Source organism: Oncorhynchus clarkii, chromosome 17 (assembly GCF_045791955.1).
Source record: "Oncorhynchus clarkii lewisi isolate Uvic-CL-2024 chromosome 17, UVic_Ocla_1.0, whole genome shotgun sequence".
Lineage (NCBI taxonomy): Eukaryota > Metazoa > Chordata > Actinopteri > Salmoniformes > Salmonidae > Oncorhynchus > Oncorhynchus clarkii.
This window is the reverse complement of record NC_092163.1, coordinates 15976718-15990409: the sequence shown is the minus strand read 5'-3', so window position 1 is coordinate 15990409 and position 13692 is coordinate 15976718. Positions and strand designations below refer to the sequence as shown.

The 13692-nt window shown below is 41.6% G+C and overlaps 2 protein-coding genes across 5 annotated transcripts in view; both read left to right on the top strand.

Annotated features, from left to right (window-relative positions):
* Positions 1-12409, top strand: part of LOC139370337 (phosphoinositide 3-kinase regulatory subunit 6-like) — a 29124-nt gene extending 16715 nt beyond the window's left edge. For 3 of the 4 annotated variants that reach the window (XM_071109759.1, XM_071109760.1, XM_071109761.1), the window contains 11 exons: positions 1433-1528; positions 2126-2600; positions 2982-3081; positions 5085-5207; positions 6644-6754; positions 7214-7316; positions 7476-7546; positions 7937-8027; positions 8319-8371; positions 8595-8701; positions 10603-12409. In XM_071109759.1, the coding sequence (XP_070965860.1) occupies positions 1433-1528; positions 2126-2600; positions 2982-3081; positions 5085-5207; positions 6644-6754; positions 7214-7316; positions 7476-7546; positions 7937-8027; positions 8319-8371; positions 8595-8701; positions 10603-10762 (1490 nt within the window). In that variant the 3' untranslated portion in view covers positions 10763-12409. The remainder of the gene's footprint in view (positions 1-1432; positions 1529-2125; positions 2601-2981; positions 3082-5084; positions 5208-6643; positions 6755-7213; positions 7317-7475; positions 7547-7936; positions 8028-8318; positions 8372-8594; positions 8702-10602) is intronic. The other variant, XM_071109762.1, reaches the window with a different exon arrangement.
* Positions 12410-13331: 922 nt separating this feature from the next.
* LOC139370334 (bMERB domain-containing protein 1-like) overlaps positions 13332-13692 on the top strand; it is a 42740-nt gene continuing 42379 nt past the window's right edge. The window contains exon 1 of the mRNA XM_071109756.1: positions 13332-13556. Coding sequence (XP_070965857.1) covers positions 13472-13556 — 85 coding nt within the window. The 5' untranslated portion in view covers positions 13332-13471. The remainder of the gene's footprint in view (positions 13557-13692) is intronic.

Sequence of the window (13692 nt, the reverse complement as noted above, 5' to 3'; positions counted from 1 at the left end):
CACTCTGACTCTGGGACCGTTATTAATAGATCGCTGTATAGCAGTCACTCTGACTCAGGGACCGTTATTAATAAATCGCTGTATAGCAGTCACTCTGACTCAGGGACCGTTATTAATAGATCGCTGTATAGCAGTCACTCTGACTCAGGGACCGTTATTAATAAATCGCTGTATAGCAGTCACTCTGACTCAGGGACCGTTATTAATAGATCGCTGTATAGCAGTCACTCTGACTCAGGGACCGTTATTAGTAGATCGCTGTATAGCGGTCACTCTGACTCAGGGACCGTTATTAATAGATCGCTATATAGCAGTCACTCTGACTATATAGCAGTCACTCTGACTCAGGGACCGTTATTAATAGATCGCTGTATAGCAGTCACTCTGACTCAGGGACCGTTATTAATAGATCACTGTATAGCAGTCACTCTGACTCAGGGACCGTTATTAATAGATCACTGTATAGCAGTCACTCTGACTCAGGGACCGTTATTAATAGATCGCTGAATAGCAGTCACTCTGAATTTGGGACAGTTATTAATAGATCGCTGTATAGCAGTCCCTCTGACTCAGGGACCGTTATTAATAGATCGCTGTATAGCAGTCACTCTGACTCAGGGACCGTTATTAATAGATCGCTGTATAGCAGTCACTCTGACTCAGGGACCGTTATTAATAGATCGCTGTATAGCAGTCACTCTGAATTTGGGACGGTTATTAATAGATCGCTGTATAGCAGTCACTCTGACTTTGTATTCCTCCATGTCTAAATCTGTCAGGGACCGAGTCAGAGCCCCTTTGGGACCCCCAGTCCCTCTGACTCAGGACAGATGTACATTGCTGTATAGCAGTCACTCTGACTCTGGGACCGTTATTAATAGATCGCTGTATAGCAGTCACTCTGACTCAGGGACCGTTATCACTCTGACTCAGGGACCGTTATTAATAGATCGCTGTATAGCAGTCACTCTGACTCAGGGACCGTTATTAATAGATCGCTGTATAGCAGTCACTCTGAATTTGGGACGGTTATTAATAGATCGCTGTATAGCAGTCACTCTGACTTTGTATTCCTCCATGTCTAAATCTGTCGAGTCAGAGCCCCCCCCCCCCCCCCAGGACAGATGTACACTGTATTCCTCCATGTCTAAATCTGTCGAGTCAGAGCCCCCCCCCCAGGACAGATGTACACTGTATTCCTCCATGTCTAAATCTGTCGAGTCAGAGCCCCCCCCCAGGACAGATGTACACCTTATTTACCTTTCAATACATATTTTTTCTTCTCATCGTCACAACTATCCTTCAAATGGACACTACACTGTCTCTCAGGCCAGCTGTGAGACCAGATACTTAGTGTAGGGGTTGGGGACCAGGAAGTAAGCGGGTGTTGTTTTTGGTGTCATTGTGACAGTTTGGGCTCTTCCTGGTTTAGACACATTGTCCTCCGGTGGTGGGGGATGCCTGTGTGACATGCCGCTTCCCAATCCGGAGATGAGCTTCCACCTGTGGAGGGAGGATGAGGAGATCTGTGAGTGGTGAAATCTGTTGTTTATACACACCAATGAGAGAACTCTGTTACATGAACTCTGTTACTCTGTTTAATAACAGTAATACTTTTTTTCTCTCAAAAAGGTAGGGGTCAAAATGATTTACACCCCTAAAGATTCTTATAAATAAAGTAGTCACAAGTTTAGAATTTGATCCCATATTCCTAGTACGCAATGACGACATCAAGCTTGTGACTCTACGAACTTATTGATTGCATTTGCAGTTCATTTTTGGCTGTGTTTCCGATTTTTTTGTGCCCAATAGAAATGAATGATAAATAATGTATTATGTCATTTTGGAGTCACTTTTATTGTAAATAAGAATAGAATATGTTTCTGAACACTTCTACATTAATGTGGATGCTACCATGGTTATGGATAATCCTAAATGAATCGTGAATAATGAGGAGTGTTATTCTAACACACTGTGTTCTCACCCGATGCAAACGGCCAATACTATAGCGCTTTCTTGTCTCGCTGCTTCCTGTTCCCAGTGACCTGTATTGACATTCATGTTATAGAGATACAGTATATATGTCTTCTGGTTCCTATTTCTCTGATGGCACCTCTACCACCAGGGCGCGAGCTGGCCAAGTGCGTGCGCTCCAGCTCCATGTCGTCGGAACACTTCTGCCTCAGCCAGGACCAGGAGACCGACTTTGACCTTGCCGACCTCCCTGCCGACCTCACTTCCTCCTCCGCCATGCCCCGCCACTCCGTGATGTCCAACGACAGCGGCATCGAGAGGGACCTTCCCCCTGGGGTTGAGCCTTCAGTGGTGGAACCCTCTGGTTCGGAGGAGGGGGAGGCCAGGTTAACCCGACGAGGAGGCATCAAGATGAGGCCGTCAGTCACGGACAATATGGCCCTGATGCAGGACGCTCTGGAGGAGAGCGGGAGTGTGGCCGGGGGAGGGGGGACACTTCATAGGAAGGCGGGGTGCAGCGGGACCCCCTCATTCTCCAAGCAGCAGAGGCACTTCACGGCCCGGATCGTGGTGATGGGGGACGACAGGGTGCTGGGGAAGCTGGCTAAGGCCTTCTACTTTCTCCGGTGAGGGACCAGGATCATGGGTAATGTAGTCTGAGAGACTGCATGTAGTTTGTAGTGGATATTGTATATATTAGAATGGATACTGGATATAATAGATTTCTGTTAGATATGATCATAGTATAGTTTTTGGAGACAGTTCCACCTACAGCATCTCAATTTGGTTAGCCCTATACTATGCTGTTGAAACTGTTTTATTTCATAATGTCCAAAAAATGAAATCGGAAACTAACTGTCCATTTCTGTGGTCTAGTCAGGAAGAAGGAAGTTGAATTGAAATCATGACACATTAATAGTTCATGCGTCAGAAATATAATGGGATTATTCCCGGGTTTCTGTGTAGCATGGTTTGAGGGTTAGTTAATCATTGGTTTCACTCTGCAGGAAAAGGGAAGCGCGTCGTCTCTTTCTGACCATGAAAGTCAACTTCCAGTTTTACTACATCCCTGTCTGTGAGGATCCCAGTCCCACCTGTCCTGTCAAAGTAAGACCACAAACTAACACTTCACTCCTATCAGTTTACAACCTGTCAAGAGACACTCATTTCAGTGTTTCAGTATGTGAACACACACCCCCACACACACACACACATCCACAGACAGTATGTGAAATGATCACATCAAAAGAATGAAATGGCAGATTTGGACACTGATAAGTGCCTGCATTGGAACGCAGTGGCTGTACAGGAATATGCTGTAAATGGCGTCAGAGCTCAGGCTCTGCACTTCACAGTGCTGAATGAGTTTTGACTGACAGCCGTTCTGAACTTGAGCACCGCACGCGACAAGAAGTTGCCCACATGCCTCCCACTAATTGGACAACTTTTGTAGTTTGTTGTTGTCTGAGTGAGGGAAATGCTGTAAATTAAGAGGACTATGTATTTTGAAAGATGAGAATGTGCACTTCACATTTCCATATCATAAAACTCCTGTAATCTAGTCAACGTTTATGATCACTATGTTTGATGGCATCAATCAATCTATCACATTGATTTATGAAGCTCTTTTTACATCAGCAGATGTCACGAAATGCAATACAGAATCCTAAAACACCAAACAACAAGCAATGCAAATGTAGAAGCATGGCGTCATATCCTGGGTTGTTCTGAACAGAATCTCACTTGGCAAAAACTGGTTGAATCAATGTTGTTTCCTTGTCATTTCAACAACAAACAATCTATATGATGATGTTGAATCAACGTGGAAACTGATTGGATTTGGAAAAAGTCAACAACGTGTGGAAATGTGTTTTTTTTCACCCAACTTTTAACCTAAATCCAATGAAAGTGATATTTTTGGTTGATTTCACGTTGGCAACTCAACCAAATGTAAATCAAAACTAGACGTTGAAATGACGTCTGTGCCCAGTGGGATGTTTGTGTATTATGAAGAAAATCCGCAGCGGAACACGTACCCAAATGCACCTGAATGCACCTGAATGCACCTGAATGCACCTGAATTAACCTGAACACTCCTTTCTATGGGCACCAAAATGACGATATGTTCTCTGAATTGCCCTGTGAAAGCGTAACACTGTAAAATCGTATTTTATAACTTGGCTAGTCATGTTGGCAATAGAACAAGCTTTCAAATGATGCCCACTGTGACTTATAACGGTCCGTTTTTGGATTGCGTATACAACAACAGTAGTTCCTCAAAGGCACAGCTAGGAAAGCTATAAAAAAAAAAAAACAAGCACCTTATAGTTGAAGACTCTTCTTTAAGGCATAAAAATGTATTGAAATGACTTAGGAACTGTGTACACTTTAGAGAGGGGTGTGGCCACTCGGAGACTATTGTTTTTATGTTATGTTGCACCTACCCCACATTTTCCAGGAATATTCTTATCATGTTACTGAATGTATCTATAGTATTTTCAGATTTTGTTATCAACAAATGCGGCAAAAGGTACAGTCAATGTAAAATGCACATAAAATCAACAGTGTAATGTTTGGATTCAGTCTTGTGCCAGGTGAACTGTGTCCTCAACTTTGGTATTATAATTTTCCCAAAATCTCCAAACCACGGTAGCAATTGAAAGGGAACAGTTTGGAGATTTTGGGAAAATTATAATACCAAAGTTGAGGACACAGTTCACGTGACACAAGACTGAATCCAAACATTACACTGTTGATTTTATGTGCATTTTATATTTACTGTGCTTTTTGCCACATTTGTTATGCAAATGTTTTCATATTTTTCCCGTAAGAAACATTTAAATTTAGTCCTATTCATATAGGCCAATTCCCACTAGTGTAAAGGCTTAATGTCTCTGGTTTCACACTGAACTTGAACCTTGTGCTTCTACACCTGCTTTGCTGTTTGGGGTTTTAGACTGGGTTTCTGTACAGCACTTTGTGACATCAGCTGATGTAAGAAGGGCTTTATAAATACATTTGAAATGTGAAAACTTAGCTGTGGTTGAGTTACCCTAACAGTTTAGTAGAGTAATGTATCTATAATAAACCATGTTGTACTTCTCTATCAGGAAAACCTCTCCGCAACCCGGGAAAACCCCTGTGCCCTGGGTTCCTACTTGGGAATGGTAGATCCATGGTACGACTGCAACATCAACAGTCTGGGTTCCATGATCCCCAAGCTGGCCAAAATGGTACAGTAACCCACTGTTTCTATGTTATGTTGAAATGACAGCATCAAATAGTATTTTCTGTTCTCTTTTGATACTTTGGATTGAGCCTGCCTGGAATGCATTGGTTTCATTAGCCTGGCAAGTGTCGCTTTCAGGATTTTAGGAGGAAACAAAATACTAGTCTGATCTGCAGTAGATAAAGGTATGTGGTTAGTTATGTGTGGTTATGTTGAATGTGGTTTATGCTCTGCCACTGGGAGAGCATACAAAAAGAAGTCAAATAAATTATCGTTTGCATGTTTCTAGGTGTTTTGAATGATTAGCAAAACAAAAGGGAATTGCACAGTACTGTACAGTAGTTGCTTGCTTACAGGAAGTGAAAAAAACATCTGCGGGCTCTTATCGGAACTAGCAACCTAGGAGTACTGTATGCAAATAGCTTTGCTGTTATGAGTCATCTTAGCATTTAGCTGGATAGAGGGAAGAGAAACTGTTTGGCACAGTGTAGTGAAAGACAGGGAAGTATCGGGGGGGTAAAATATTGTGAAACGTAGCAGGGACACAGGGTCAGGTTTTCATTGTTAAATGCTGTAGTTTCCAATAAATCATAAATGGTAATGAAATACAATGGGATGGAAATAGAACAAACATAAGTTGTTGCTGCATAGTAAAAAAGCCTTTGCGCACACAAACTTCCCGGAGTAATCAAGGCACTCATGTAGAATGAAAAGGCCTTTTTTTGCTATGCTTAGGTGGGTTTTTTATTCTTGCCGTGCATAAGCCATAAATCAATCAAGGCTTTTACTATGTTCCACTACATGAGAGTGCCTTGATTACTTCTGGACGTTTGTTTGCACAAAGGCTTTCCTAGAGTATTTCATCCCATGATCAAAGAGCTGTCACGTTCGTTGGAATGAACATCGGACCAAGGCGCAGCGGATGTTGAGTTCCACATTATTTATTAAAGAAGTGAAACTTAGCAAAGACAAAACACAAATAAACAATAAACTAACAACAAACCGTGACTACAGAGAATGCTACGTGCACTAACTCAAAACAATATCCCATAAAACACAGGTGGAAAAAATGCTACTTAAATATGATCCCCAATTAGAGACAACGATTACCAGCTGCCTCTAATTGGGAATCATACCAAACACCAACATAGAAAAACTAAACTAGAACCCCACATAGAAAATAACAACTAGAAACCCCCCCCAGTCACGCCCTGACCTACTATACCATAGAAAAACAAATGCTCTCTATGATCAGGGCATGACAAGAGCACCTTGTGGATTAACTATAAACCACAGAAGCGCTCCTCTCCTGTGTTTCTACATGAATGAAATAGAGTTCCTTCCAAAACATGAACATTCAGTGTATTAAAAAGCTACTTTTATGTGTACTGTCTTGGTCAACCCCAGGCTCCATACTAACATGATCCCATCTCTCTCCAGCAGTCCAACAGCAGCAAGCAGGCAGAGCCTAACCCCTTCCTGTCTGATGTCATTTCCTACTATGTGCGGACCGGACTGCAGCCTGTTTACTTCACCATCTATTCTGTCAAGGTGAGGAGACATAGGATGCATCTGAAATGGCACCCTATTCAGAGCCCTGTGGACCCTGGTCAAAAGCAGTGCACACGATAGGGACTAGGGGGCCATTTGGGACACAGACGTAACCATATGCTTCACAAACAGGTCTCGTTATCGCCTATGCACTGTCGAATCTCTCTACCACTGTCTGTTGTCTATTGTGTGACATAATGACAGTAAGTCTGCTGCGATGGACTGAGCATAGTTTATCGTTAGCACTCTAACATGTTCATGATTATCAGTCCTCACTCATAGACCAAAAAACACCAAATGCCATTTTGCAGACGCTTTTATCCGATGCGACTTACAGTCATGAATGCATACATTATTTTACGTACGGTTGGCCCCAGCGGGAAACAAACCCCCGTGGCGTTGCAAGCGCTTTGCTCTACCAACTGACCCAAGATTGTCATTCTCTTGCCTATGTTCTAGATCTGCTTCCCCAACCTGACCAAGGACCCAGTGGAGGACGTGTTTCTCTCCCACTTAGAGCTGGACTTCCCCGAGTTCAAACAGTCCCCAACTACTTTGAAAGGTAACATTTAGCCTGTGTACGCCCCCGATCAACGTTCTCTGCATCTGATGTTTCGTTTCAAACTGATTTGAAGTGTGTGTGTACGTGTGTGCAGGCATTGGTGTGTGCACGTGTCTTTGTCACTCTTCCTGTCTGATCACGTCTGTCCTCCCTCATTAGCCACGACCATCAAGCAGAAGAAGAACACAGGAGACGTATGTGGTGCTGTCGTCTCTGTCAACTACAAAAAGGTAAGCGAAAGATCAACCGTGTTTTTAACATGACCTCATCACTATACATCCATGTGAAAGTGCTGCATCTGGCTATAAAGCGAATGCTATGCTCTATTGTCATAGTGTTGATGCAACGTCTGTCTCTGTTTAGAGTTTGGAACTGCATCATGGGAGTAAACTTAACTGACCTGAAGAGAGATCCTATAACCTGTGTTTGACGTTTAGCTCTATTTTGATAGTGTTTGGGATTGATACTGTTGATGCAACGTCTGTTTGTCTCTGTTTAGAGTTTAGAACTGCATCATGAGAGTGGCCTGACCCGAAGAGAGGTCATATAACCTGTATTTGACGTTTAGCTGTTAGCTTCTCTCTATGACCTCCGACCTGTGTCTCTGTCCTCCCCTCCAGGTGTCGTTGAGTGGTAGAGACGTAGACAAGGGTATGTCAGTGAGGACCTCAGGTGTTCAGATTAGTGCCATTCCCTCCAATGAAACTGAAGGTATACAACACTAAATATCACACACAATGATATTTACAACATTTATGTAATTCATTGATAGATTGATCTGTATTGTGATCAGTAGTAGCTGAGTTGTCACCCATTGGACACATATGTCAATTCAGCGGGCAAAGTCACAATGTAAAATAGTAGTGAATGTCCATGCTGTTGCATATTGATGCAATTGTATGAACGTAAAAATAAGTTCTGAAATGTCTACTACTTTTCCCATATTATCCTGTATATCTGTTGAAGCCTGGCCTATGTTCTTGTTTTTCTTGTTGTCCTCAGATCTGAACTGTCTTACAGTCGCTTTCAACGAAACTAAACCCAAGAACACCATGGTGAGTTTACACCGTTTTAACACACAAATGTCTATTAGTGAAGGTTGTTATAAAATTCGGAAACATAAAACATATTTACTTCATCCTCTCGGTATTCTTGGGTCTCCGCCTTGTTCTTAACGTCACAAAGGCCTGGTTCGCTGGACCAAGCCATGGTGCCCACATCGCTTTATGATCTCATAAACCTAAAACCCAAACCTAACACACAGACTTAATTCCACAGGAGGCCAAGATCCGTACCTGTAACATTAAGATCAGGACCCTGGAGATGAAAACCTTCACTGTGACCCTGGACAAAGACTCTAGGAGGACCTTCCGAGACGTACTGAGGTGAGAGCTGTTGGTGTAGCTGTTGCCTACGGTTGGCCTCACATAAAAACTTGAAATAGATGAAAACAAGTCAGACAGTGGTTTGGTGGATAGACACATGATCTTGTTACCAGAAGGTTGCTGGTTGAAATGTATACTGAAGCATGTTGGCCAAACCTCATTTGGTTAGCCCTTGTCAAACTGTATATGTTTTAGTTACATATGCACAAGTTATATATATTGTGCCATGTTACAGTATATATTATATATATATATATTGTGCCATGTTACAGTATATATTATATATATTGTGCCATGTTACAGTATATATTATATATATTGTGTCATGTTACAATATATACAGCTGAAGTCGGAAGTTTACATACACTTAGGTTGGAGTCATTAAAACTAGTTTTTCAAACACTACACACATTTCTTGTTAACAAACTACAGTTTTGGCAAGTCGTTTAGGACATCTTCTTTGTGCATGACACAAGTAATTTTTCCAACAATTGTTTACAAACAGATTATTTCACTTATAATTCACTGTATCACAATTCCAGTCAGAAGTTTACATACATTAAGTTGACTGTCTTTAAACAGCTTGGAAAATTCCAGAAAATTATGTCCTGGTTTTAGAAGCTTCTGACAGACTAATTGACATAATTTGAGTCAATTGGAGGTGTACCTGTGGATGTATTTCAAGGCCTACCTTCAAACTCAGTGCCTCTTTGCTTGACATCATGGGAAAATCAAAATAAATCATGAAAGGCCTCAGAAAACAAATTGTAGACCTCCACAAGTCTGGTTCATCCTTGGGAGCCTTTTACAAACGCCTGAAGGTACCACGTTCATCTGTACAAACAATAGTACGCAAGTATAAACACCACGGGACCACGCAGCCGTCATACCACTCAGGAAGGAGAGGCGTTCTGTCTCCTAGAGATTAACGTACTTTGGTGCGAAAAGTGCAAATCAATCCCAGAACAACAGCAAAGGACCATGAGAAGATGCTGGAGGAAACAGGTACAAAAGTATCAATATCCACAGTAAAACGAGCCCTATATCGACATAACTTGAAAGGCCGCTCAGCAAGGAAGAAGCCACTGCTCCAAAATAGCCATAAAAAAGCCAGACTACAGTTTGCAACTGCACATGGGGACAAAGATCGTACTTTTAAGAGAAATGTCCTCTGGTCTGATGAAACAAAAATAGAACTGTATGGCCATAATGACCATCGTTATGTTTGGAGGGAAAAGGGGGAGGCTTGCAAGCTGAAGAACACCATCCCAACCGTGAAGCACGGGGGTGGCAGCATCATGTTGTGGGGGTGCATTGCTACAGGAGGGACTGGTGCATTTCACAAAATAGATGGCTTCATGAGGGAGGAAAATGATGTGGATATATTGAAGCAACATCTCAAGACATCAGTCAGGAAGTTAAAGCTTGGTCGCAAATGGCTCTTACAAATGGACAATGACCCCAAGCATACTTCCAAAGTTGTGGCAAAATGGCTTAAGGACAACGAAGTCAAGGTATTGGGAGTGGCCATCACAAAGCCCTGACCTTAATCCCATAGAACATTTGTGGGCATAACTGAAAAAGCGTGTGCGATCAAGGAGGCTTACAAACATGACTCAGTTACACTCATTTCACATTATTAAAATAAAGTGGTGATCCTAAATTACCTAAGACAAGGAATTTTTACTAGGATTAAATGTCAGGTATTGTGAAAACTGGCTAAGGTGTATGTAAACTTCCGACTGTTTGTAAATAACTAAATGCACATATATGCTTATAAAAAGTGTAATATTATAATCCTCATTCAATGTTCAATGTCACTAAAGCCTAAATAAACTGTCAAACATGCTTATCTAACTCTCATAATTTGACATGTCCTCTATCAATTCATTCATTTCCAGCATAGAGATCGCCCCCTGTCTTGATCCTGGATACTGTGTCCAGAAGACCATGCGGTCCAAGTTCAGTTTGGGGGAAGAGGAGAGGGACGCTGGCCTCAGCAAGTACATGAACAAAGGACTTCCTCTACCAATCAATACCTTCGCTGGTATCATCAACTGACTGATCCCACAACCATCTGAATGGACTCTACTGTAGAGAGGCTGAAATGTTGAGACCATCCACCATCCATTGTATGACGATCAGGGATGTGCCCAGCACTCACAACAGTGCCTCAGTGTGCAATGAGGGGATGTGGAAAGAGAACCTGGATGGCAGCTAAGGGTAACCCGCGGTTATTTACCTGGTGTAACCTTGACAAGAAAACTAGTTGAGTTTGACAAATGTTAGATTTGTCAACAAACAAATTCATTTGCCATGGGTATTGGATCTCGTTCCAGTTTCTGCTTGTGACAGTTTTATCATATACTGTTCCCATAGGCATATCTCTGACTGACAGCATAGTCAAAGAACAATATTGCCTCTAAAATTGAGAATTTGATGAGCGTGTATGAGGCATGAGAGTAAAGCTCAGTTGGTATTAGCTCCTATATAGGCTTTAGCTCAGAGGACTAACATAAACTTGACAACCAGGGTTCAAAATCTGGTCCTTCAGAAGAGTAGCCAACCCTCCCAATCATCTAACCTAAGGGATGATTCATCCATCCCTTGACGTCAGGGTTGGGGCAAATTCCATTTCAATTCAGTAAAGTTACGGAGTAAACTGAAATTCCCATAGGAATTGACTGAATTTAAATGGAATTGACCCCAACCCTGCTTGCCATGTAAACACACTACCTGCTGCTCTTTGAGTTCTGACACTGAATCACCCTGGCAGGGTCATTTTCATTACTAAGCTTGGCAGAAGAACAACTTAAAGATAGTTTGATGTCTTGTTGAGCTAACAACAGAAGCTCTTTGAAGCAGTCACTTCATTTTATTAGCCAGTTCTTTAAAAAAACAGGTTCCATTTGAAGGTGCATATGGCTCTCTGAGCTCATCTAAGTTCTTGCGAGTTAGCAATAAAGGTTTGAATGCACTGTGCACAAGCCTTCAGTAAAAACATGACACAAAAGAACAGGCACCTATTTTAAGATCCCTAAAGAACCTGTTGCATGACAGTAAAACAACTGGGGGGGGGGGGGGGGGGGTTTAATTATCTGGTGGCTTACTGCTTATGACTTTGTTCTGTATGCTATACTAACAAGTGGTGCAAAACCCAGTGTGGTTGACAATGACCATGCTAGGAGGTCTATGCTAAAAATGAAAGTTAAACTCTGAGCCCTTCGCTGGTTTCAAACTAATTGATCACGCCTAACTTGAAGGTGATGGAACACAGTCACCGCTGTAAGGTGTTGGCTGGTTTACAATAAATCATGAGGTGATGGGGACCAGTTATCATATATGCACCCATAAAAAGTATGTAGATGACAAAAAAAAAAGACAGACATACAGACAGAGAGAGAAAGACACTGACTGACTGAATGACTGAGAGGCCACATCTATAAAAGCCACTGTCACAATACCATTGAAAGAAACGAGGGTCTTAAAGAGCTCTGATCGCCAGCTGGTATGTTTGTAATGCATCATCAATCACCAATAGACCTTTTTGCACACTTGTCTATTTTTTTTTATGTTATGTATGTAAGACTAATCATTGGAGTATGGTATCATTGCCATTACTTGTTTAATAGTAGTGTAAATACTAATGTATTTTATGTAATTACTGTATATTTTATATAAAAAAGAGATGTTTGACTTTTTCTGAAATGAAGTATAAATGAGCTGATTATTTGATTCTTAAAGGGATAGTTCACCCAAATTACAAAATTACATATTGGTTTCCTTACCCTGTAAGCAAGAAGTCTATGGACAAAGTACGACAGAAATACACGGACAAGGTATGACAGAAATACATGCTTTGGTTTAGTTTCCCTGGCACTGTTCCACTGCTAAAGTTTTAGCATTTATGGCACAAGTATATACATATATACTGATATTAGCATTTTTCCCCATCATTTTCAAATCCTCTAGAAGGGACTTTGTTGAACTTCACAATAAATTTGAGATACTTTTAGATGATTTGGACTTGATGCGTGAAAAATCCTAGTAATGGTACCATGACTTGAATGGGATTTGTGACACACATGTTATAACGGTGCCAGGGGAATAAAACCAAACCATGGTTTGCTGTCCTACCTTGTCCATAGACTGTTTATGCTGCATTCAAGACAACTCATAAACTCCAAACCTCAAAGTTAAAATTTACGTACGTTTTTTTGTGTAGAGCTTCCTATTGGTTGATTCTAATACTTTCCAATTGGGAAACTGTGACCTCATCTTTCTACAACGAGTTTCCAAGTTGGACATTTCAGAGTTTCCTAGTTCTGAGTTTTCTTGAACACAGCATTACAGTTTAAGGAAACCAATTTGTGATTTTGTAATTTGGGTGAAATATCCCTTTAAGTACAGTGCTGTTGAATAAGAGGGGGGGGGGGGGGGGTGTAGTACCACCGATTAACGTTAGGTGGCGCCATGGTCTAATATAAAAGTATATCTTCGAGTTTACAGTACAATAGGTATTGAAAACATCAGCCTTGGCTTGAACACCGCAAGCTCAAACAACGGAAAGAGCGTGACAACACCAGCACGTTGTGGAAGCGTTTTTACCCAATTCTCTGCCATGCAGCATGGTACTTAATGAAAGACTGTGCGCATAGACTGCTCCAGTTGCCTTATCTTGTCAGTTTTCCTTCGGTTTCCAAGACACAGCATTGTATTTGTTTGACAGTGCATCCTTGACCCGTTTGGAATCGAACCCACTGTTGAGAGATGGAAAAGGAAAATAAACACGGATCATCACATCAGTACGGCTCTCTGGAATGCACTAAATGGAACACAGACAATTCCAAAACAGGTAAATAAGTGGAACTGTTTGTGTGAGCATAATTGACCTGAGAAAGTGAAGACAATATTATTTATTACAGGGGAAATGCTTGCAGTTGCATGCAGGTGTTGATGTTTGTTTCAAAATGTACGTCTACAGGTGGCAG